Raw genomic sequence first — 27,458 nt, 5'->3', positions numbered from 1 at the left:
AAAAAAACCAGAGAAAATATTATTGTTAAAAACTGCCTCATATATGCTATCATTTTTATGGATGGCATATTCAAATACTGAACACATTGAAGTTAAACAATATATTATGGCATAAATATGATTCTATGTTTTTATGTTTTTACAATGGCTTATAAGTCATCTAGGGTCATGGTGCATAAGGTGGGTGGCTACAGATATCTTCTAAATGAAATAAAGAGGCAAGAAAACAAAGCCCAAAAATAATTCAAAAAGCAATTCCATTACTTGGAAACTCCCCCCGCCACACACCAAATAGTAATTTTAAACTGCTTTGCAAAAGAGTAAATCCTTCTTTGTGTCTTTAGGTTAATGTATGGAAGGCTTAAGGTCAGCAGAGAACAGAGTTCACAGGCGGGTCTCACCTTGATTTCCTGACCTCCATGAATTTTGACAGAGGTCCAAAGTGAAACTGAACTTGCCTTCACAGGAACACAAGAAAGCTTTCTATGCAAGCTGGCTCTGGGAACATTCTGAGAGACCTCCTCACCTTGAAGGAAATGCAAGTACAATACTCCTGACCTCCAGAAAATTACTTAAAGAGAGCTAACCTCCTAGAATCCAGGACATCTTTTTACAGTGAAATATAATTACCATTAACACTGTAGGAAACTTACATGAAACTTCTGTCTTCCAGTAAGTTACTAGTGTGAATCATTGGCTATGTCTGTATTTTCTTAGGGATTGTGGATATCTGAAAATACAAATATAGTCCATGATAATCACTTTACACTTGTATGCATGTATGTGTGCGTGTGTGCAGCCTGCCATACTAGTTCCCATGGAAGAGGCTTACTTAGGATCCCATTGACCAAAGAATTTTGGCTGGTTAGGTCTTTTCTTCTGCAGCCCTTGCTCTCTGTAATATTCTCCCATTAGAGGTGAGTTCTTCCTCCCACACTCCTGGCCACTGGAAAAGCCTGAAAACTTGGTTCTACTGCTTGGCCTGAAGCCCTGACAGAGGGCTGCTATATTGGATATGGCTGTCACACAGGGGTGGGATTCTACAAGTTCAGACTGGTTCTATAGAACCGGTTGTTATGATTCTGCACAGTTCAGAGAACCCTCAAAATGTGCCCCTGGCTGGCCCCACCCCTTCCTGCCCAGTTAGTCCTTATTGTGCATGCATGATGTTGTGTCCCTGCCCAACCACAGCCCCAGCCTGGGCTGCCATGTCCCTAGCTAAGGGGGAAGGGGTGTTGTGTCCCTGACAGTTTCTGTTATGTCTTTTGAACTGGTTGGGAACTGGTTGGGGTTTCCCAACCAGGTCCGCTGTTTGAGCTGGAACTCCAGCCGCTCCATTGGCTGGCTCTGTTTGACAGTCGGCTATAAAGCTGGCTGTCGGGCAGAGCCAGCAAGCGAAGCGTTGCGGGCGGAGCGCGGACCAACGGGGCAGCGCCGCAGAAGAGCTCTTGCCCTGGCTGCCCGCCCGGCCGGGCAGTTCTCACCATCTGGCTGCCGCCCAGCCGAGGCAGCTATCCCCCGGCTGCCGTCCAGCCGGAGCAGCTGTCGCCCTCCGGACTGCCCGCCCAGCCGGAGCGGCTACAGCCCTTCCAGACTGTCTGCCGAGCCAAGGCAGCTAACGCTCCCGGACTGTCTGCCGAGCCGAGGCAGCTAACGCTCCCGGACTGCCTGCCGAGCTGAGGCAGCTAACGCCTCCCGGACCGCCTGCCGAGCCGAGGCAGCTAACGCCACCCAGACTGCCAGCCCAGCCGAGGCAGCCATCGCTCCCGGACTGCCTGCCCAGCCAGGGCAGCTCTCGCTCCCGGGCTGCCTGCCCAGCCAGGGCAGCCGCATCAACCTGCTATGTTTAAATAGATTGTGTTAGCCTTCAGCTCCGTGTCTGCCTCGTGTGTCATCCCAACGACTACACAACACATGACATCACTGATTGCAGTCTCCCCCACCCAGTCACTCCTTAAGGCATTTCTTTTTTCCTCCTGACGATCAGCTGTTCCAATGATCAGCTGTGCTGGAATCCCCTTTGCTGTCTTACTGCTTCACCCAGGAGGCTTTCCTGAGGCTCAAGAGGCAAAAGGGGGCACGGGGGGAAGCTTCATTTTTGCCTTCCTGGGCCTCAGGGAAGCTTCCTGGGAACAAAAACACTGCCCCCCAGGAGGCTTCCCTGAAGCCCAGGAGGCCAAAAAAATGGAGCATGGGGAGGTGGGGGTATTGTGCGGCCCCCCTGTGCTCCATTTTTTTCTTCCTGGGCCTCAGGAAACCTTCTTGAGAGCAAAAACACCCCCGCCCCAGGAGGCAAAACAAAAAAGAGTGCAGGGGGAGGGGTGGGGAAAAAAAAGAAAGAAAAAAGAAGCCACACCCACCCAGTCACATGGCCATGCCCACCTGGCCATTCCTACCTAGCCACGTCCACAGAACCAGTAATATAAATATTTGCATCCCACCCCTGCTGTCATACTAGAGAAAATCCCCATGCCCAGACCATCCATCCTCTTGGTTTTTAGCTTTGTATTTAATCCTCTCAATTTTAATTCCTTTGTATTATCGCTGTTACTTTTATTATATTGTAATCTTCCCAGAGAAACTTTAATTTTAAATAAATAAATAAAGCAAGCTCTACAGCAGAGAAAGCCCACCTCATGAGACCCACCAAATGTGGTTCTCTGACAGGACACACAATATGCCTTCCCTGCCATATCCAATAGGGTAGGGGATGATATAATTTGGGGCAGGTGGGTCCTCAGGTAATCCAGTGCCATAGCATAAAGGGTTTTAAAGATTAGAGTCAGCACATTGAATTGGACCTAGAAGCAAATGGGCAACCAATGCAGTTTGCAGGACAGAGATGTAACACCCACTCTTCTAGGAGCACACATAACTGCCTGTGCAATAGCATTCTGCACCTGCATCTGGATGCTTTAGGATAATCTTCAAGGCCAGCCCCATGTTGAATGCCTTATAGCAGTCCAATCTGAAGGTGACTAGGTCATAAATGATTATTAGCAGAGTTTGCAAATTCAGGAATGGACACAAGTGGCGCATGACACAAAGCTGTGGAAAAGCTTGTATTTTATAACATTACCTACTATGTATAATATCAAACTTTATACATTTTTGACTTTATTTTAAAAATGGAAAACTCATGAAGGGCTATTTTGCATCATCGTCATGTATGCAAATAGTGAGATGTTTTCTTGTCTAATGCACTGAAATTCATTTTTATTAGACACTTGATTAGGCATTTGTCTAATGACAAACTTATTATGTATTGCTCTGGAGAAAAGAGAATCTGAGGGTCCCTTCCCTTTGGCAATCTATGGGCACATGGGCCAAAAGGCATACTAAGTAAGTCTTACCCTGCGAAATCCTATGCTACCTTTTGCCTGGCTGATTGGATAACCATGTGTATTTACTATGTCATTATATATAGTTTAATACACAATATAAACTTCCAGGAATCAGAATAAGCTGGGCAATATAAAAATCCAAGCAATCAAAGACCTATACTATAATTTTATTCTATGATGCCATCAGAAAAATAAAGCAACTATAGTGAGGTACCCAAGTCATTTATTTTTATATTCTGCTGAAATTACTCCCAAGCTTTTAAGAAATCATCAATATCTGTACTTCGTTCCAAATAATTAATAATACTATACCTGCTTAGAAAGCCAGACTTCAGATGTAAATTCATACTTCTAAAAACAACACAATATATAGTTAAGTATGCATAAATATCAAGCAGTTATTTATTGGAGAATTATATGCCTAATAGGTTGCATTTTGAATCTTAAAATTGATAGGTTGATCAATTTTTATTAGCTGCCACAATCTTTTCCAATCTGAGCGCTCTCTGGTTATATGGAGCAGTTCATGAAATGTCAGCAATGACCATATATGATAGATTGTGGAGAGGCTGTGATAGGAGTGGAAGACAAAACAGAAAGAAGCAATTGCAAGAGATGTTTCTTTCTGTTATGTCTTCCGCTCCTTTCACAGCCAGAAATGACAACTTAGTTCAAGTGGATAGAGATCTAGGATGAAACGTTTGAATCATTCAAAGAGACTCTGCCTTAATTAACTTACATGAGAGAGTGAGAAATTTAACAGAACATTAACAGTATAACAGCGTTGGAAAGGACCTTGTAGGTCATTTAGTCCTACCCCCCCGTTCAAGCAGGAGACCCTATACCATTTTTGACAAACAGTTGTCCAATCTTTTCTTTAAAACTTCCAGTGTTGGAGAATTCATAACTTCTGGAGGCAAGTTGTTCCACTGGTTAATAGTTCTGTCAGGAAATTTCTTCTTAGTTCTAGGTTGAACTTGATCAGTTTCCATCCATTGTACCTTGTCTGGCCTTTGGTGCTTTGGAAAATGGGTTGTCCCGCTCCTCTCTGTGACAGTCCCTCAAATATTGGAATACTGCTATCATGTCAACCCTAGTCCTTCTTTTAATTAAACTAGATATACCAAATTCTTCATACGTTGTAACCTCCAGTCATCTAATCATCTTTGTTGCTCTTCTCTGTACTATTTCTAGAGTCTCAACATCTTTTTTAGTGTGTTCACCAAAATTTGATGCAGTATTCTAGGTGTGGCCTTACTAAGGCTTTATGGAGTGGTATTAGTATCTCATGTGAACTTGATTCTAGCCATCTGTTAATGCAATTTAGATTGCATTGGCTTTTTTGGTTGCTGCCAAACTCTAGCTCATATTTAATTGATTGTAAATAGCTCATATTTAATTGATTGTCCACTAGGAATTCAAGATCCCACTCATAGTTACTGCTATTAAGCCAGGTTCCACCTAATCTGTATGTATACTTTTAGTTTTTCTGGCTTACTTTTCTCTACATTGAATTTCATTTTGTTAGATAGGGCATAGTGTTCAAGTCTGTTGAATCTTGAGCCTATCATCTAGGGCAGGGGTAGGGAAACTTGGCTCTTTTATCACTTATGGACTTCAACTCCCAGAATTCCTGAGTGAGCCAGAAAAGGTTCCCCATCCCTGGCCTACTGGTTTTTCAGTTGTGAGGGAAATCTATTTTTGACTTGAATGGGACTGTTTAATATACAAATGTATATTTGTATATATGTAGGATATGTATACATATATATGTAAGACATATGCCCTACATATGTATATTAAACAGTCCCATTCAAGTCAAAAATTGATTTCCCTCACAACTGAAAAACCAGTAGGCCAAGGATGGGGACCCTTTTATGGCTCACTCAGGAATTCTGGAAGTTGAAGTCCATAAGTGATAAGAGCCAAGTTTCCCTACCCCTGATCTAGGGTATTGGCTATTTTTACCCTCTTAGTGTCATCTGCAAATTTGATGAGTTCCCCTTTTATTCCATCATCTAAGTCACTTATAAAGATATTGAAGAGTACTGGACATAAGATGGTACCTTGTGGTACCCCACTGCTTACTTCCCTCCATGTAGATGTAGTACCATTAAGGACTACTCGTTCAGTACGGTTTGTCAGCTAGTTGTTTTGTCTTAGTTTGAATTTACATCACACTAACCATCAGTGAGGGAGTGAATGAATTTTAGCTCTTGGTTCTTTGATCTTGCCCAATTGTGTGGGGCTGGTCATCATGATACCTGGCTACCTATAAAAGCATGAATGGTTTGGTTGTTTGGTATCTACATTACCACCTGCATTGTATAATTCCAAATGACCCCCTGAATTCATGTTATATTAAGGATGTTAAGTACCCCCCATTCAGGCCAGGGGGCTTGAAAGCAAAATGCTTCATCTCTCTGAAACAGCCTATTCCCGAAAATTTGAATGATACCCTCTCTACTGCCTTTTAGAAAGGAAGTGAAAACAGAACTGTTTGGAAGGCTATTCAATATGCACTGTTACTAAAGAAAGACCTCTAAGAGTTATTGTTATATTAACACTGAAGATAATGTTAAGACTGAAGATAATGTTTTAATATAACTTTTATGGGAGTATCTTTGGAATTGGTGACTTGCAAACACACAAATACTCTGAAAATAGAAATCCATATATTGGAGAGCTCCAAGATTTCTGAAAGCATAACTATGAACCATTATGCATATTTAAATTAGCTGCAAAATTGCATATAAACTAAAATTTGACACACTTATACAAAAGTGTAGGTTGTTCAACACTATTGTAAGTAGTAATCTCTTTCAAAGTTAGTATTTTAATGGGGGGAATCTGTAAATTCATAAAGGCTGCTAAACACCTTTTTTTGTTCTTCTCTCAATTATTCATGATTCTAGTTTAAACAAGGGGCACTAGAAGAATGAAGAAAAATCATACTTTTTTAAATTAAAGAATTTCTGAAGCTAAAAAATGTATGAATTCGACAAACAAAATGCCAAATAACAGTCAGGAAAAACAAGGCTTTAAAAAAACACAACTGCACAGTATTTGTGTACCTACGTATTTGGATATGTAGGTACACATATTCAAGAAGAAAACAATAATTATCAAGAAGCATCCATTTACAGTACTTTTGTAATGTAATGCAAATATGTATTGTATCTTGTGTGAAGTTACATAGGAGTATCAAATTTTTTATCTATTGTTAATGAGGATAAAATGCTTTGTTATGAATATGTATCTCTGTATTTGTGTTTATGTACACATACAAAATGAAGCTTAGAAAAATCCCCACGAGGGTAAAAGTATTTTAACACTTTAAATTGCTACAACGTTTATAATACAGTAAATATATAGATCAATATTTTAATTATAATTTTTATTTCTTTAAACAGGGCAGGAGGGTGGGTTTCGTCTCTTGGAATTAATATTGATTCCTTGTGATTTCCTGAACACATCCCTGAAGTTTTCTTGGCAAGATTTTCAGAAATGAAAATCATTGTCTTCTTCCTGGGGCTGAGAGAGAATGGCTGACCCAGGACCACAGTTGGCTTTGTGCCTAAGGTTGGACTAGAACTCGCAGTCTTTTGGTTTCTAGCATGGTGCCTTAGCCACTACCCCTAACTGAGTCTCATTTAAACAGTATCCTGCTTTTAGATACAAAACCTTAAAAATTGAAATATTATTATTCAAAACAGGCTCTGTAACAAAAGAATTAAAAGTAGCAAAACTAGAAAAAAACCAAAAAAGAATAAAGTGAAAAATAAAGGAAGATTTCTTTCTAGATAATACAGCAAAAATAATAAAATCATATTGATTCAAATCATCAGAGTCATTTTTTTTCAACTACAGATTAAACTGATCATATTGTCTAATTTTCTACAAGCTAATATAAGAGCTGACAAATCTTACTTGGCCAGTGTTTAGAGGCTGGTAGATCATCTGTATTATTTTCTGATCAACAGAGGCAGGTTAAACAATTTGCTTAGACATAAATTACTAGTTTGCCATTAACTCTTTTCAAAAAGAGCACCTCGCTGTTGACAGTATTATGAGAATCCAGAATTATCTATTGTTATAACACCAGTAATTGCTGCTTCATATCCTGGATAAGTGCTGCCAAATATCCTACTGATAATTCAAACTGCTTCCTCACACTGTTTAGCTTTGTCAAATAAAGAGAAATTTTTGGAACCCCAGAATAGTTTTATGGATACCCAGCTGTTATCCCTACCTGATTTTCTAGCCCATGGAGTTGGATTGAAGAAGAAAAGTATCATCTGATATATATGTTCATGGCAGGTTTCTCTGCCTGTAAGCACACTAGATCTACAGTGAGGTACTATATGTTTAACACAAGATGTATGTTTATGCATGGAAATGAGCTGAAGTCAAAATAAACCTCTAAAGCTTGTCCTACATGCATAAGAGCCATTATTAAAATGTAAGCTTAAAAATGAAAAAGAAGTTTCGTACCATACTACAGGCACCAGTGGTTGTTTCACACACTGTGAGGATGGATAGATTTTGAGGCCTGTTTAGCCACCGCACAACTGTCTTAGTGTTGCTCACCCACTTGACCATTGTTATATAATATTCTCTGCAACAGAAATGGATTGTAAAATGCAGGAGTTACAAGCAGTTCTTATCAATTGCTTTGAGATATATACAAGACATTGAAAAATTGCCATAGGCCTGTATTCACATATTTAATATTCAAACATCCTTAAAAATGGACTTTAGCATATTCAAAATATATAGGATAACCAGGGGTGGGATTCAAGTTTTTAACAACCAGTTCTATGGGCATGGCTTAGTTGGTGGGCATGGCTTGGTGGTCATGTTACTGGCTGGGTGTGGCCAACTCAATATCACTCACATCGAGGCATGCATCTCCTTGCCTGGCCTCTCATGACTGTGGGGATGCTGCAACAGTTGTAAATGTGAAAAATGGTCATAAGTCACTTTTTTCAGTGCCATTATAACTTTTGAATGGTCACTCCACACAAGTAAAGGACCAGCAAAGGAGGGTAAAAAAACTCCAGAGAAGTTCCTGAGACAGGAAGTATAGTCCTGGCAAGAATGTAATAAGGGTTAATGGAGACGCAGTTTCTGTAATCAATACCAGAATGTTTCCTTCCTGCCTTCCTTACAGGATTAGGCCAGTAATTTCTTCTAACAACCGGTTCTCCGAACTGCTTAGAATGTTAACAACCAGTTCTAGCGAATAGTTGCGAACTGGTAGAATCCCACCCCTGAGGATAACTCCCATGTTGTTTTGATCACAATATTTGCCTTATAGTTTATCAGATTAAACAATATATACACACAGAGATAAAACTTTCAAATCCATAAGCAAAATGCCAACATGGTGCCAGGAAAAACCAAGAGATGGCATGGTTTAGTATTTAGGGAATTGGACTGTGGAGTGCATAGTAAGATGAGGTGACCTTGGGTCAATCACTCTCTCTTAGCCCATTGAAAAGGATTGTCACTGCGGGTGAAAACTGGAGAATGATCAATGTCACCTTGGGCTTCGGAAGGAAAACAGGGTATATGAACATATCATACCAATATTCACTAATTTTTGGCTACATAAGAGAATCTAGAAATAATATTTATGGTTCAAGCTATTCCCTCTCCCTCTAGAAGTACTATTAGATTGTCATACAGAAATAATTATGTAGGATAGTTTTCATCACCAGCTTTGCCATAATTTAAACTTAGAAATACTTAAGTTGATTACTAAATAAATCAAATTATTTATAAAATTATTGCCATTCTTAGCAACCAGTAAGAATGGGACTCCCTGTACTAATATTTCCACTTACAAGAATATCAATCCACATCAAAAGGTGAAAAATATTTTACAATAATACATCTAGATTTCTGATGACATCTGTGACATTTTATTTATTTATTTATTTGATTTGTCAGTTGTTTACAAGATAATAAGTATAAGTGTATACATAGTTATGAATACATGAAATGGGTACATATAAGAAAAATAAAAGAAAAATAAAAGAAATAATAGGACAGGGATGGTAGGCACGTTGGTGCGCTTATGCATGCCCCCTAGAGACCTCTTAGGAAAGGGATGAGGTCAATAGTAGACAGTCTAAGGTTAAAGTTTTTGGGGTTTGGGGAAGAAACTACAGAGTTGGGTAGAGTATTCCAGACATTGACCACTCTGTTGCTGAAGTCGTATTTCCTGCAATCAAGCTTGGTGCGGTTAACCTTGAGTTTGTATCTATTGTGTGCTCTTGTGTTGTTATGGTTGAAGCTGAAGTATTCATTGACAGGTAGGACATTGCAATGTATGATTTTATATACCATGCTTAAATCAGACCGAAGATGGCGTAATTCAAGGTTTTCTAGTTCTAGAATTTCAAGTCTGGTGGCATAAGGTATTCTACAATGAGTAGAGGAGTGGAGAACTCTTCTTGTGAAATATTTCTGGACTTTCTCAATTGTGCTAATATCAGATACGTAATGTGGGTTCCAGACTGATGAGCTGTATTCAAGTATTGGTCTAGCAAATGTTTTGTATGCTCTGGTTAGTAGTGTGATATTACCAGAGAAAAAGCTACGTAGGATTAGGTTAACAACTCTTAGTGCCTTTTTGGCTATGTAGTTGCAGTAGGCTCTAGCACTTAGATCATTAGAGGTGAGTATTCCAAGGTCCTTTACAGAGCTTGGATCATCAACAAGATCTTGACTATTCAGCTTGTATTTTATTTTCTGATTTTTTTTGCCAATATGTAAAACAGCATTTATTTGTTGAGATTTGAAGTTGTCATTTGTTTGACCATTCTGATACACAGTCAAGATTTTTTTGAAGGGTAGCAGTATTGTCTGTGGTATTGAACAGCTTTACATCATCAGCAAAAAGAACGCAGTTGCTCTTAATATGATCACAGAGGTCATTTATGTAGAGTATGAAGAGAGTTGGTCTTAGAACACTGCCTTGGGGGACACTACTATTATTAACAATAATTTTGCCATGCCACAACTCAAAATGTTTCCTTATTACTTAATATCTTGAAATAACTTTGTACTTTTCTATTACAGGTAGTCCTTGACTTACAACAGTTCACTTAGTGACCATTTGAAGTTACACAGCACTGAAAAAAGTGACTTATGACCATTTTTCACCCTTATGACCATTGCAATATCCCTGAGGTCATGTGATTTATATTTGCATGCTTCAACTGAATCACATTTATGACAGTTGCAAGATCTCAGCTCAATTGTAAATTGAGGACTACTTGTACTTCAATTTGATGATTACAAGCATTATTATTATTTATAGGTACTCTCGACTTATAACCATTCATTTAGTGATTGTTCGAAGTTACAGTAGCACTGAAAAAGTGACATGACTGGTCACATGATAAAAATTTGGGTGCTTGGTAAGTTATGTAGTTACCAGTTGCAGCATCACAGGGTCTTGTAATCGTTTGTAACCTATACAGCAAGCTCTGAGATGCAAAGTCAATTGGGGAAGTCACATTTGCGTAACAATTGCAGTGATTCGTTTAACAACTTCAGTGATTCATTAAACAACTGTGGCATAAAAGTTGCAACTCACATAAGTTCCTTACTTAGCAACAGAAATTTTGGACTCCACAGTGGTTGTAAATCAAGGACTACCTATATTGGGATACTTTTTTAAAAACAATTTTTTTTTTTCTTATAAATTCTGGAGTCATACCAAAAAAAAACCCTTTTAAACGTATCTTATTGACTAATATTTGACACATGTAAAATAAGCAGATACTAAACTCTCAAAAGAAAAGGGATTTCTATTATTATAATATAGATACAGATATATTTTATACTCCAATTAACCTTAAAAAATCTTACAATTGTATTAGATCAATTTCATGTTTAGACAACACTTTCACACTGTCATTTAAGGCATCAAGCATAACACTTCATTCAACTGTTTGGTTATTTATGCCCATGTGTGGGAGGAGGAGATTTTTGCCTAAATTTCAGGTTTCTTGAAACAACAGTTCCATGCAAGAAAAGGCAGAGGCACCTTTTCAAATTGTGTGGGGCCTCAATTGCTTAGGTATGCCCTCATCACCTTTCATTGTTGCACATACCTCTTTCACACATACTTATATTCAAACAAAGGCCCTTCCCAATCCTACCTCCTCAGTTGACCAGTGTAGATCAACTGAGGGATATTGGCAGTTTCTATGGTGATACAAATACTTCAAAGTTTCAAAAATAGAGTGTGTAAGAAGCATCCCTGTAAAAGGACAGTAAAACTGCTTGAGAAGTTGCTCCTGGCTCCTGCATACTGTTTCAAAGCAGCCATTATGAATATGGTTCATTATACAATTCTATGAAAAAAAAATAACATCAATATTTTTTCTTTCTTTATGAGAAACTGTGTATTCTCCTACAGTGGTGGAATTAAGAACAGGACTTAACTGTGAAATCTTATAAATTGGAAGGGAAGGTGTTTTTCTTTTTCTCCTCTTGGTACTGAATAGGGGTTAGCCTGGGAAAGGTTAGGACCAGGAATGAAAGATGGTGGGTTCAAAGAGGAAAGCCTATGGGGCAGAGTTTCTCCATATTTGGGTCAGAGAACAGGCAGTGTTTGAACACAAGGGCAAGGAAGCTCTTCATGAATAAACAATAATAATAGAAGACTGGGTGAATCTTTATTGAATAGAAAAAAGCCACTGAGTTAATTTGTTGTTTAAAAAGACCCTTCCCCTAAAAAAAAAAAAAAAAACACCTCTGAATCCAACTTTCAATATGTGCAGAATATAAAACTTAGAAAGTCTCATCAAAATTCCCACTGCAGTCTCGGTACCTGCTTGCCTCATTGTATTTACAGCCTACTTGTATGCAGCCTTGGCCGAATCTAAGTGTACTTGAAGAGGAGCTGAGAGCAGGCGCTCTCTCTCTCTCTCCTGTAGAAAGCCTGATAGAAATAGTGGATGCTAGAGTTCAAGATAGAGGGGCAAGATGAAGAGGCAATAGCTATAAATTGCATGAATAACATCCCTGTTGAAGAATGCACTGAATGTTATGGGCAAATTTTGCAACCTTTCCATCCTTTTGTCCTACTGATATGAGATATAGTACCTCATGTATTGTTATAATTGATTCATGTTTGACCAATAATTGATTTGACGCAAGATAACACAAAGATAAATGAACTGAAATGTTTACAAGCTGCAAAAGGCAGCTATAAATTGGCGATAAATTGAAAGTTGTAATCCAAAATCATGTGACTGATTAATTCCTTCTACCTAAAAAACATGTTCTGGAAAGTGTCTGAGCTAATGGAAGGCCTTTCCAAGGAACAGAATAAGCCGTTTTGGTACATAAATCTACTATCACCAAAATAGTGGTGTAACCCTGTTGAGGAGGAATTTGAGTAACAGAATCCATTGAAATAAAGTTCCAAGGTCTAGATATGGAAGAAGGTGGCTGAAATAAATTGGCTGATTGAGCAAGGCCAATTTTGGTCTGGCAATAGACATGATAGGATAGGACATGGTTCTTGATATCTACTCTCATCCTTTAGCATCAGAACTCTGAGCACCCAATGAAAACTGTTAAACACTCCCCTATGGTCCACCAATTTGATTGTCATGGTAGTGTTGCTCTTGAGGGAAGAAGAACATGATCTTTATGAAACAGCTTACATAAGTCACAGAAGATAAATTAGTCTGTGGTCCTCTGGAGATTGTGCTTTCTGTAAAGTGTTCCAAATTCCTCAGATGTATCTTGGAGGGCAAGAAATATCTGCCATACTGAAATGCTGCTTTGGTCATAAGCAACTCTATTGAAAATGCTATGGTTCCTTTTCTTCTGGGAAAAGCAATTTATAACAAAATGCATAAAGCAGGAGATTGTTCCACACCATTTTTGATGTTTGGAAAATGCCTCCTAATGTTGTATCTGTCTGATGTGTCTGTTTACACAACAAAAGGATGAGCAGGGACAGGATGTCTGATGAATCAAGGATGTTATTTGAGACCATTTGAACCTCTGTCCCTTTTATAGCAGTTAACAGTCTTGTAGATCATGCAAAATCATGGAGAACATTTTCTACCAGTAGATACTTACAAATCCCATAAAAATAATGGACATCTTTTGTACTTCTAGATGCTTGCTATAAGATTATGGACTGTACTTTTGCAGAATCCATTTGTATTCCCTCTATAGAGATCTAATAACACAAATAGTTCACTTGGAAATATCAAAAACACATTTCCACCTTTAGGAAAAAGATTGTGTTTGAGGAGTCTCTGTAAGTCACTTTTAGTATAAATCTTGTGTAAAAACGGATGCTCTGAAAACATCAATATGCCGTCCAAGTATGGCACTACATGTTTGACAAAAATATCATAAAAGATTTCACTGATGAATCTGGAGAGACAACAGGGCAATTATACAATCAAAATAGCACCATTGTGAATTCCAATTTCCCATGCCTGATAGAAAAGGCAGTTAAACATTCATGGCCCTCTTTCAAACTGTAAGTGTCTTTCAAATTGATGAAAATATGCACTTTCTGAAGGTTGTTCAGCAGATATGAAATACAAGATAGTGAGTAGAGGTTTCTAATTGTCGCAGAGTTCAGAAATCTACATCTACATCTTCAAGGAATTATTTTTCTTGGATAAAAAAAAACTTAGGTGCAGATGCTGGGGATGTACAAGGGGAAATGAATCCCTTCTTCAAATTGTCATCCAGAAGCTCTTGTAAAGTGGTCAGTTCTTGAATAGACATAAGATAGTGTCTCTTAGTTGGAATCTGGGCTCCTGGCTTCAAGTTAATTATGTAGTTATATGCTTGGTGAGGAGGCAGGGTAATTGTGACTTCCAGTGAAGATTCATTGTGAACTAGTTGTCTCAAAAGGAGCAGAGATGGCATTGTGGTGAGATCAGTGGCCAGATGGCAATTTCTGGCTGACAAAATCTCTCTGGATAAAGGAAATATTCTGAGATTATCCTCTTGTACTCTGAACAACTGCTAATTATCAAATTTTAGAAAATTAGGTTTATGTAGTTGGGTGATGAGTTGCGTGGCTGGGAGTTAAAGTCATTTCCACCAAGCTTCTAGCCACAATGTAGCCTGTATGGACATAAAGTTTTGCTGAGCCTCATTTCTTAATAACTTTTGGAAGCAGATTTTTAACTGCTTTTCAACTATTAAGAAAACAAACCTTTTAACATGCACTGGGTTTCCTTTAATTCCCAGCGAAAGAAGTTTCAAAAATAAGTTTAAGAACATTAAAAAAATCTCTCTCTCTCTTTTAGAATAAACAGCAAAAGATGATTAAAATAATTGAATTAGTAGAGTTATAAGATTAAGGATTTAAATGAATTTAAAATAAGATTTTGAAATTAATAAGAATCCTTCCCATTGTCCTGCTTCTGGTTTCAATTACTGGCTCAAACACTGCTGCTATATCTCTCACTCTACTGAGGGCCAGGAGATAATAGCATGCAAACCAAAACAAAGTTTCAGATGCTTGCCTGAATGAATTTCTTTCAAATAGGAGCACACAGAAGAATAGTCCAGAATCAGTCCAAAATTCCAAAAGCTAGGTCAAGGTTGTCAGTCAATCCAAAAATCAGAGGTTTAACATTTCTTACATGAGCAGGAATATTATGCAAGAGCTGGAGATCAGACAGTTGCTTCCATGAGGGATCATTGATCAGAGCTGTCTTTTAAATCAGGCTGTCTTTAATCAAGAGATTTACTGCCTTGCTTGGCAGGAAGCCTAAAGGAATGATGTTGCTCTGTTCTTCACTCTACTCACCAGATGTAGGGGCTGGGATGTCTGATGTCATCAAAACCATCTGACTCTTCCACCTGTTCCTGGGGTTTGATGAGCCTCAATGTCTCCTAAGGCTGACACTCTACAGGTTCTGTTGGAGCCTCTTCTTCAACATCTGAGTTGTCTGAATCTTGGATCATGACACTCGAGGGAAAATGCTGTTGTTTTGAATTCTTAAAAGAAAAAACGATAGGATGGGAATTTGAATGCTGGACACTAGAGGGAACCAGAAGGAACTAAAGATTACAATTAAAAGAGAAAAAATGCTTAAATTTGACTTATTAACATAGAATGGAGCAAAATATTTTAACATTGAAGATATTGGAAGATATTTGTAAGCAATGGATTGAGAAATGAATCTTAAAAGAGTATGCCATTATAAATTTTCCCTGCAAATGTAGGGTCAATTTTTTTTATTTTTTTTACAGATCAGCCCTGTGTTCAGCCACTGGTATAGCAGGAATTTACCCACCAGCTTGATGCCCCAGACTGATGACATGGGCTGAAATGAAGTGATTAAGCCAAAGTCACCCAGTCACAGGTAGACTGTCCTTAAAAGATATTTTGGAATAGGAACATGCTTTATCAGTCAAAACTGAGTTTGATCTGAAAGTGAGTTTAAAAATAACAAGTTGCAAGACTAATATGGAAAAAGATGTTAAACTTGATATATAAATGAAACTGGCTGTTGTCTTAATAATTAATAGGGTTATATAAATAGCAAACCAAAAGACCAATTTGGATAGCTATATTATTTTGAGTTACAAAAATAATCTGTTTAAGTTCTGGAGAATTTTTTAAAAAGGGACAAAGAAAAAATGAAAGGAAACAAACTCTAGAACATTATTTGAAGAGATTAAAGATCAAGATTGTTAAAAGTAAAAGGAAGGAACATAAACTGGATTGATTTGATCAAAGTTAAAATAGCTATATTGTCATTTATGGTAATTATTACAATAATAGACTTTTACTGACCAGGACTGAATCATGAGATTTCAAGGATCTGTTTATAGATAAGAATTGAGACATGGGAGGAAGACATCATTGTATTTTAAGATAAAGTGGTAAAATTGTTGATACTGATTTTGACAAATGGGGAAGTAACTTCTTTTTATATTTCTATTTTTTTTCTTATTTGTATTTTTTAAATATTTTTCTTCCTAAATTATTTTTTCTGTTGTTCTGCACTTTGTCTTTTTTTTTCTTGTTTGCAGGTTTTTTTAACTGTAATGTTTAGTAAAAATTATTACAGTAAAAAAAAAAGAGAGAAGGAATGTTAATTCCTTGTTCTCCCAAGTATCATCCAACTCTATGCACTTTTTGTAAGGAAGAGGATTGCCAGAGCTGTTCTGTAAAGAAGGCAAGAAGAGGAACTTTGAAAAACATGCTGTTCACACTTTTGATTGGCCCTTGCAGCTAGTGGACACCTGGATCATTATTTTGAGCCCAATCAAAGGGTCATGTAAATAAGTTGTAATAAAATGGAATGGAAATAATTCTGTAGGATCATTTATTATCAGTTGTAAAAGTACATTGCCCGATAAAAGCAGGTAAAGTGCTTGACTGTCAATTGTTTCCACAAATAAACATTTCTCTTTGTCAGCAGTTTAAACTGCAGTATTATCTTATCTCTGACATTCGCTGTCCACCTGAATCTAGAAGGTGGAGAGTTGTATTTTTCAGTCTGAGAGAGTACGAAGGGTAACAAAAATAAAATAAGTTTGTCCGCTGTTGTTGTCTGAACTTTTCACTGCCTGAGGCTCTCTGTTGAGATCTTGGGAGGAAAATCTATGAAGATCTCCAAAGATGATACTCTAGGATGATTTCAGCATTAGCTTGCTACACAGTCCACTGTCCCACAGTTGTGGCAATTAATAACTGATTCAGAGATCTGTACTTTAGCAGTGCAAGTCTTGGCTAGATGCCCTATAACTCCACAGTAGATACAAACTGTGTTTTCTCCTTCTCTGTTTTTCTGCTGTGGACGGAAAACCTATTTGTATGGCTTCTCAGGTGTTGGCATCTAAGAAATCCACAGAGCGGGGGATAAGGATGCAGAGAGGCTATGAAACATTCCATATTCTTTCCTCATTCTTTTTCAATCATCCATCAATATTGTAAGACACCCAGAGTCACTTGAATGAATTGAGTGGCTATAGAAATACATACATTAAAAACATGCCACAGAACGTTTTGATAGTATGCCTTGCCCCAGTCTTCTCTCAGTTCATCAAGTCCTTCCCCAAACTGGTCAATCATAATAAGATCATTCCGTTCCATATTTCTATCTTATGATTGAAATCTGGTGGATACACATGAAATCTGTGATCACCTGCTTTAGCTTGTGAAACTCCTGAATTTTATTTATTTATTAAATGTGTTTGCTGCCCATCTCGCCATGAGGCAATTTGCTGTAGCTCTCTTTTCTGAATCTTCAAAAGGTCTAATATTTGACTGAAGATCTGGTAATTGTCCATTAATGGATCATTGCTATCAATGAAAGGCATTGATGCAGTAACCAAATTTCAGTAGCTCTTCTTTCAGACAGTGGGATGCCTCAAATATCAAACGAGCATTTTATCCAAAATGTTCTATTATAAAGTAGTGAGACTTTCAAACATGATGTCAGCTTTTCAAAGATGGCCAGGATCAGACAACTGAAGGGCTATCAGAATTCCACTTTATTGTTATAGGATATAACAACAGATTCTTGAAAGCCTGCTAGGATATTCCCTTGTCCTCTCTTATACCAAAGAAAATCAGAGTAGTGGTTTTCTTTCCTTTTCTTCCTCTCTTCCTTCCCAAGGTTAAGTTTTGTTTACCTAACAGTTCTAGCATTCATCTATAGAGATTCTCAGTCATTCAGGTCGTGGTTGTCCCAAAAGTGCTTTTTTGAGAGGCAACTGGACTTTCTGTTTTTTCTTTTGAAGATGTTTTGCTTCTCATCCAAGAAGCTTCTAAGTGAAATATCTTCAAAAGAAAAACCAAAAAGTCAGTTGCCTCTTGAAAAAGCACCTTTGGGAGTTTTTGTATTCCTCCTTTGTTGTTATTTATTATACTCCTTTACACTACTTTTGAAAATAGCTTCATGTTCTTCTAAAAAAATGTGTAATTGCTCTTGAGTATTATCTGGTTAACAAAATATAACAAATTGTAAAACTGTTTATGGTATGATTTGTTATAAACAAAATTAAAGTACCAAATTTGATATTAATACAAAAATAATTTGTGTAAATAATAGTTGTTTGTTAGTGGAATGATACCAATGAATAGATTTCATCAAGCTAATAGTTTATAGTCATTTTATAATTATCCTTGGTGATAAAATACTATCATCTTAGCAATCAAGACTTGATTTCAAAAAGATATCAAAGGAAGGCCCTTTTTCTTTCATGTTTACATTCAGCAAATTAGGAGACTTTGCCAATATTCTGAAGTTTGAATGTCCCAAAGGTGCTTTTTTCAAGAGGCAGCTGGACTTTCTGGTTTTTCTTTGAAGAGCTGAAAAAGCTTCTTGGATGAAAAGCGAAACATCTTCAAAGAACAACCAGAAAGTCCAGTTGCCTCTTTTGGGACTTATTCTTGTAGGCATTTCTAGATGAAGTAATGTTAACATAGACTTCTTCTGCTGGATATGTTCATTTATCAGAACACCGTTTCTACATGCCCTTCTCTTTATTTTTCTTTAACAGTTGACATTGTGTCATCTGAACAAAAATAGTAAAAAACATCAAGCATATCAGAAATATATTGCTGCGGACTATGGACTTCTTTCAATGTGTATACAATAAAGGGTCAACAGACCTCAATTTGTTCTGGAGTGGGTAAAAGAAAGAGAAAATATAGCCTATGCCTTGAATTTTTAAAACATTTTTCAACATGCTTTTCGTTTATCATGTCCAATTCCAATTTTCTGTAACTAGGGCATTATACAGTACTTTCATAGATAAAATTAAAATTGATTTTCCCGGGATGCACACACTCAGGCTTTATGATATGACAGCCGGATGATTGCTTAAAACCATTTGCAACTCAAACAAAATGTATCAAATACATGATTTTTTAAAATAAGCTTGCACAAACCCACGATTAAAAACAAAAAAGACCTGTTATCTACTTAGATATGTAATATTTGTTCTTTTTGCATACTGCTTGGGAAATTCACTATAGGATATAATGTATTTTGAATTTGATGATTTAGAACTCACCCCTGTATAATCTACACATTTGCATGTATTAAGATCTAATTTTTTAAAAAATCATTTTTATAATACCGTAATTTTATTGAAAATGACATATACACATCAAAGTAATACAAACTACAAAAATGAAAAGATAAAAATCGAATGTGCAAAGAAAAAAGGGAACAGAAAGAAAGAAAGAATCCATACTGGTGAATATGAACAACTTTAATTGCCATTTCTTAAAATACAATAAACAATATCTTCATCCTGTATCTCACCTCATTCTCTATGAACAAATCTTTAAAATTTTATTCTCCATCCTAATCAACAAAAGTTCATTCTAAACTCTTTGAAATCCAGAGAATTTCCCTATCTTGTATTTCTTTCATCGATGCTTTTGTTTAATTTTAATTTGAAATTCAGTTCATTTAAATAAATGGTCAGTTTTCAGACTCAAGCATTCTTTTAGTGAGAAAAGTTATAGGCAACTTTAACTTAGTGATTATAGAGTTTGGACTTTGAATGTGGTATTTAGAGAAGTTTTCTGATGTTCTAATCTGTTCCATTCATTGTTGTCAAATTTAATCAGATAGTGCTACTTCTCTTTCAGACTGCCTGAACAGATACATCTCTTGTATGATTTTCTTCTCTTTGTATATCTTTTATGAAAACCATTTCAAATACTTTATTAAAATATTCTATAATAACAGTTTCATTCTATTAGCTAAACCCAATCTATAAGATGTTTTTTTTAAAAAATGGATTATTATTATGGTTTGTTTTATAGTTAGCCAGTTGATTAGTCTGGATTTGGCACTTTTATCCACCTACCTGGTCCTTCCTAAGCATCTGGAACAGACAGGTATCACTGTGATGGTGCTGAAAATACTGGTTGCAGGATGTAAGCTGTTCCAAGTAAATCTGATGGGGATTTTGTCAATATTGACAGTTTTCAAGTGGTCCTCCAGATGCTTTGGGATTGCACATAAGGTGCCTTATTAGTATTGGTACTATCTTTGTTTTATTTGCTACATTCTATTTCTAATTTTCAGATGTTTGTATTTTGTGATTCCCCCACCCCCATTTTTTGTCTTTTATTCTGCTGTCTCCATGTAGCAACATCTGCTATCCAGAATTTTTTTTTTCTGTCTTTCTTATTGATAGTTGTTAAGCCTGGTTTTTGTTTGTTTGGAGTCTAAAGTCCCATAGAACTTTAACTTATTTATTTTCTATTACCTTGTCTATTTTGTGATCCCACTAGTTCTTGCTTTCAGGCAAGTAGATATTTCTTGAAGACCATTGTTGCTACTTTGTCGTGTCATTGTTTGTTGTCAATCTGCGTGGTCTTCTTTCAACAACTAATTAGCTGGTCCACTGTTCCTTCAGCTTCTTTGTAGAGGCAACATTTTCTATCTGTTGCTGTCTTCTCAGTTCAAGCTTTATATGCAAGGCTTGGTCTTCTGTAGAGTTACCCTCCACCCCCATTTCTTTATTTAACTTTTCTGCTTGTAGCCCTTCAAGACAGTGTTGATTCATGGTGATTGCCTGGATTGGTTCTTGCAGTTTTCTTGGCAAGATTTTCAGAAGTTGTTTGGCATTTTGTTTTCTGGGGGCTGTGAGAGAATGACTGGTCACCAAGGTCACCCAATTGGCTTCATGTCTAAGGCAGAACTAAAATTTGCCATCTCCTTTTCTTTTACTGCATTAACCACTACACCAAGCTGCTCCCTGGAATATAGTATAGTAGGTTAAATATCAACCTCTAATCAGCTTACCTTGATTTAAAACTGTCTGGTGGCATGAGTTCCAATGTATGTGTTGGGCCATATAGATTGACAACATACAGCTTGACTACTGGATTCAATTCACCTGCCTTTTAAAAATAAAAACAGTTCAGCATTGTTGATATTTGAATGAAATAATTAAATACAAGTCACACAGATATCTCATTGATATTCTACAACACAGTATTGAGTGATCCTAATATGATGGTCATGAATTGGCATATACAGTAAGACCTACATTCCTGCACACTTATTTTATTTTCCTTTTTTCCTTATGAATACAAATAACTGTATAAAAATACAAAAAAAATTATGCTTTTATAAGGAGTAAAAATAATTATAAAAAGTTTCCTATGCACCAGCTTGGCCTAATAGTAGTCATAAATACTACTAAACCTGCCTAGTGAAGTAAAACATTGCAAGGCATAAAGTCTTAGTTCATATTATTAGATCATTTGCTTAATAATTAAGGTGAATTTAAAATGAACAGAAAAAATAAATAAAGGTTACAATTCATTAACAATATAAATCTGTTCACTGTGTAATAAATTATAGTAGACTTTTATAATTTCTTTATCATAAGTTTAATTGAATCTTAAATTTTATCCTTTGTTGTGTTTCATTTGATATTGTTCAATTTGAAATTGCTAAAGAAAAGTAATATAACAATTGTAGAAATTAATTCTGCTCCTAGCAAAAACATATGAAAAATATCCAGTGATGTACATTTAATTTTATATGCTGTTAAGTCACAATTTCATATTTTTAAAAAATTAAATGTAATAAATATAATTGTCAAAGAGACCCTAGTCCATAGTAATACATTATTTACGTTTTAAAATATATTTACTCGATTTCTAATGTTGCCCACTGACCAAAATAATAAGTAAAAACAACAATAAAAAAGAAATCAAGTGGGGGAGGGAAAACAGACTGATTTAACAAGTTCATACATCACTCATCCTGACCTAAATCCATGCTAAACTACATGTCCAATTCTCAGGTTCTTTAATGTCTTTTTAAAAGAGATATTTATTTACTATTCCTGTAGACTGCCACACTCCAACAAAAGTTCTAGAAGTGTATGGTAACATGTTAAAGCAATAAAACCAACTATAAAACCAATAATTGATCAAAGCCCTAAACAAATTGGCAGCATTCATTAGCTACTCTCATTTGTATGCTTCTGAACTTGTGGATTGGCAGGAGCTGAGCAAAGTAATGGGAGCTCACCCTGTCACACAACACTTGGGTCTCAAACCTGGGCTGTCTGCTTTCCAGCTGAAAAGCTCAATTTATTATATTCCCATCATGCACCCTAGGGAATACAATAAATGAATGGATATATTAGTAATAACTGACTCTTTGAATTGTGCTGAGAAGCCTTCTGATAACCAATGCAGGGTCTAAAGCACTGATGTTAAATAATTATGGTGGCTGTTACTTACCAGCTAATTGCTTATTGCGCACCTGCTGCAGTCTAGAAAAGCAGTCCTAGATAAAAGCTCATTGCAATAATCTATTCTAAATGCGATGACAGCATACCTCAGATGGTTTTATGTCTGATATGGTTTTAGGTATATTTTGCAAACTGGTGCACATAGCATAGGAAAAGGTAGCTTTGCCTGGAGGTAAAGCATTGTTAATATATTCTACATCTTACAGTGGTTATTTGACATAGAAGAGGTAAACAGCCCAAAGTCAGCTAAATCTTAACCAGAGAGAAGAACTGGAATTATTTATTTGACTAGCTTGATACCCATGCTTCGCTATGAAACTATGTGGTCGAGCTTAGTTTTTGGGGAGGAAAATAAGGGGGAATAAATTCTGTTTCTGCCTACCAGCATCCATCGGTATTTATCTGGTTAGCATCCTATCAGTGTGTGAGAGGGCTGTTTGGAAACTGAGCAGTATTTGCTGTATGAGCAAAAAGGAGACAGCAAGGAGCCTGGGCATGGCTTAGCTCAACTGTTCTGTAAAGCTGCTTGGTGCTGTGAAACTAAAATTGCAACTCCTCCCCACTGCTTGTGTTTTGCATTTGGAACAGATTTCTTTTCAGGTGGGGGAGGGGGAGTAGAACTCCTTAGCATCAGAGCCTGTTAATAATAATATATGAAATACTGATGCTCTGATGGTTGTTTCGAAAAAATCCTTTCTTAGTGAGCATCTAGAACTCAAGAGGAACATACGTGCCAAATTTCTAAGTAGGCTTTACGATTCTGGAGGTTTTGTGGTAATGCATGATCGTTATTTCATTTTTATATACATAGATTATTTATTTAATGTTATTATTTATTTATTTATTTATTAAATTTGTTTGCCACTCATCTTGTGCTTCATCCTGCTCTCACATTGAACAGGTGACAAAAAAAGAAGACTAGACTAGTTCATTAATTCACAAAAACATCCACATAAGTCTCCTTGGACTGGGAAGTCTGTAATTATATCTGAGTAATAAAAAAATGCTTAAATCTTTTATTTTTAGCTACCATAATAGAGTTATTATCTTCAACTCCAATGACTGTTTCCTTCCAGTAATTGTGGTTAAGGGAGCAATTAAATAAAGCATACATTAATAATAAAGAAAGTATTAATCAATTTCCTTACCTTTGGATATGGATAATGTTTTCCTTTGGGATACAAAGATCCAGTAAACCAAGGAATAAGCATATTTGGTACTAATGAGTCATTTATCATAAGGAACGCCAGCCTCTCTCCATCAGGTGACCACCAGTGAGTAATGTGTGAATGAAGCAGCTCCTCTGAGGAAAAAATATATACTTAAACCCACGAAATTAGCATTTTGTATTAGATTTACCAGTAGAATTCCATGGAAAGACATTTGATACATCAGTTTTATCTAAACATTTTGCTCTTAGAAACTGTTCTTTCATAAAAGAAAGGGCAAAGAATCTACAGAGGATGGTGTCCTTTATTTTAAACTAAATGGAATAATTCACTTTTCCCTGAAATTCACACTTTAAAATTATTTAGCTGCACTTCCACTGAAAAAAGTAGAATGATTTATAGACTACTAACTAAAAATATGTCCCTTATCTTCCCCATGGAAGTTATGTCTCTTGAGGTAAAAAAAAAATTATGCATAATCGGGATTTCCATATGTTATATTCATAGTGCCTTTTAAAGGACATTTGGAGTGGGATCATTGTTCATATTGACACAAGTTCCTGAGTCCACGTATTGTGAGGGTGCTGATGAACTGTAGTTTTTGGTTTTTGCTCTATTGACAATTGTACATATGCAGCTGATGTTATGCTTTCTGGAATGCCTTTTATGGTAGTATAAGTTTTGTTTTTCTTTGTGAATAGATTTTCTGTAAAGTTGGATTTGCAGGTTATCATCATTCAACTTAGTTATGAGGAAGTTAAGGATGGGAGTTTGTTCTCTTTATTCATCTCAATGTTTTGTTTAAAATCAACCAGCGCTTCCAAGGAAACATCAAACTACTATCTAATCCCTCAGAATTCATTGTAAGAAAATCCTCATTTCTCAACCATTGCACTAAATAAGCTTCCCTGGAAAAACGAAGCATCTGCAAAAAAATGTCTTTACTTTGGTATTGATCTCCCGAAGCCTAAGAGTGTAAAATATACCTGGGATACCACATTCCCAAGAAATCTTGAAAATGTTTATCCCACAATAATGTTTTTTTCTCTTCAAATAATAAGCTCTTTAGCATTCAGCTTCATATAGCAATTTTTATTGTTCAATTTACCTTCATATAACCAGTCTGCAATTCCATTAAAAACAATTCCTTCTTTCCCAGAAGATGTCAATCTCAAAGAGCTGCTCTTTACATCAGGCTGGTAATAGATGTTATTTTCAAATATATAAATCTATGTTGGGCAAAAAAAAATAACATGTTATGTAATTAATATTTTCATATTCATTATCAGGAAAATATTTCTGAAGCTAATTTTATAACCTTCTACAATATATGGATTATTTTAGAAGAAAGTATTTGTGTCTAAAACCGAACTTCAACATAAGGCAAAGGTTAATTTATACTGTAATTACAGTGTTAATTGATTTACATATTGCTACATTCCAGGTAGTAAAAGATTTTTACTGACTCAGAATGAAATCCTTAAGAAGAAAAGATACATGAAATCCAAGATGTGTTCTTATAGGTCCATAGCAATGGCCTATATTTTTTAATTCTGTTATCTTGCAGAATTCTTATATCTTACAGAATATCACACAGAAATTGCATAGATAGAGAATGGCAAACATTCTCCAGAATCAAGTCTTCTTGTTTTGTGCCTATGCAGCCAATCAATTCCTTCCTTCCTTCCTTCCTTCCTTCCTTCCTTCCTTCCTTCCTTCCTTCCTTCCTTCCTTCCTTCCTTCCTTCCTCCCTCCCTCCCTCCCTCCCTCCCTCCCTCCCTTCTAGAATTACTCTGGGTGGCAGTTTGTTAGCTTTAGTAGCAATTTATATAAAAACCTACTCCAAGAATTTACTTCCACAGCATATCTTTGGATTCAACACCTAACGTAGTATTTATGCTTAATAAAACCAATCCATTGCAATTATATGCTGATAAGATGTTGTGGATAGTGGGAGTATAGCTTCAGTACTGGCCAGATTCTTTTTCTAGTTTCAGTACACAACACATTTAAAACAAAAGTGCAATAGCATTAGCACTTAGACTTATAAACCACTTCATAGTGTTTGACAGCTCTCTCTAAGCAGTTTACAGAGTCAGCATATTGTTCCCAATAATCTGGGTCATTACTGACCTCAGAAGATGAAACATTGAGTCAATCTTGAGCCAGTCAGAATCGAACCTCTGACAGTGGACAGAGTTAGCTTGCAATACTGCTTTCTAACTGATGCACCACCACAGTTTTACATAATATTGCAAAAAATTGTTTTTTTTTTGTTGCTTTTTTAAAATAAATATGCTGTCAGTATTAAATGGAAAATATGTAGTGTGTTTAGACTGCTGGATGTAAATCATGTCCACTATTTATTGGCATTTTTTCAAACATATACAACAGAAACATTTTAAAAAAATTTTTTTTCCCAAATTTCAAAAGATGGTTTAGCAGAGGAAAGATTTCATAGAATCACGTTTTTCCAAACAAAATGAAATAATGATAATATCAATTTGACAAATACAGAACAAACATTAACACAATATGTAGTCTAAATTAATAGTTAAAACATATAAACACATGGATATTTTATAGTTAAAACATATAAATATGGCATTATAGGTTGTGCAATAGTATTATGTAATATTTTTGAACTTTATCTCATACTTGAAGAGTCCATAATTCTTGATATCTCTACTGGTTTTAGTAATTATATTTATATATTCAGTGTTTGTTGTCTGCTCACTTCACAAGAACTTGAGGCAATTTGTAACAGGCATCAATTTCTATCATTCATGTTACAATCTAGCTATTTCAAAGCAAAGTATAGTAGTAACAGAATGAGCCAAAACCATTTTAGTCAATCATTCAGTTCTTGAATTGCATCTGCTTTTAGTCCCTTGACAAGTCCTCTAGGAAAGCAGAAGATTGATAGAAGACACGTCTACTGAAAAAAAAGACCCAGTAAAGTAAGGTGCCATCTTTGGAGCACTTGGGGCAGTAGTAGCAACTTCTCCTAACCTCCTTTCTCCTTTTGAGAACAAATGTATGTGTACTTGGATATTTTCAAACCAACCCGTTGATCTTTGGTATAAAGGAACCAATCCTGCTACCAATACTAAAATAACATTCAAATGCTAACCAGTAGATTTTCTTACATGAAAAGAAGTTCTTCTTAACTTTGCCTCAAGCAGCAGAATGACTTTTCATTGGCCTTGCTTGTAAAGAGCATAATTAAATGCAACCTGTGAACAAGCTGATACTTCAGTTAATAGAGCTTAAATTAATTAAGAGTTCTGTATTTGAAAATTATTAATTTAGATAGAATTTCTGTTTTCTAAGGGAATGAAAAGGTGTTTTAATTAATGTTTCGAACTTTAAACATGGCCCATTAGTCTGGTTACATAAGTGAAAACAGTACAACACATCAGAGATAATGGATTATTTATTGTAAGTTACAAGGATCACTAGTTTTTGTGACAATTTTCACACAACATCCTTAAATTTTATGTTTTAGGCTAACAGATAATATAAAATATGCTTGAACCCAACAAGCACTTTTCTGTGTGTGTGTGTGTGTGTAAGATTATCTTATATACTGTACAGGTAGTCCTTGACTTACAACAGTTCCTTTGTTCAAAGTTACAATGATAGTGAAAAAAGGACTTCATGACCGTTTTCACACTTATGA

The 27,458-nt window shown here is 36.1% G+C and overlaps 1 protein-coding gene across 1 annotated transcript in view; it reads right to left on the bottom strand.

The window, feature by feature from the left end:
- Positions 1 to 27,458, bottom strand: part of DPP10 (dipeptidyl peptidase like 10) — a 232,463-nt gene that overhangs the window by 41,864 nt on the left and 163,141 nt on the right. Inside the window, exons 8-12 of the mRNA XM_087920347.1 lie at positions 24,885 to 25,005; positions 23,756 to 23,910; positions 21,140 to 21,237; positions 7,839 to 7,962; positions 3,657 to 3,695 (exon numbers count right to left, since the gene is read on the bottom strand). Of these exons, the coding sequence (XP_087776473.1) occupies positions 3,657 to 3,695; positions 7,839 to 7,962; positions 21,140 to 21,237; positions 23,756 to 23,910; positions 24,885 to 25,005 (537 nt within the window). The remainder of the gene's footprint in view (positions 1 to 3,656; positions 3,696 to 7,838; positions 7,963 to 21,139; positions 21,238 to 23,755; positions 23,911 to 24,884; positions 25,006 to 27,458) is intronic.

The sequence above is a fragment of the Pseudonaja textilis genome, chromosome 1 (assembly GCF_049901715.1).
Source record: "Pseudonaja textilis isolate UNSWEBS1 chromosome 1, rPseTex1.2, whole genome shotgun sequence".
NCBI classification, from domain to species: domain Eukaryota; kingdom Metazoa; phylum Chordata; class Lepidosauria; order Squamata; family Elapidae; genus Pseudonaja; species Pseudonaja textilis.
The sequence above is the reverse complement of the archived record's forward strand: the minus strand, read 5'-3'. Positions and strand labels throughout refer to the sequence as shown.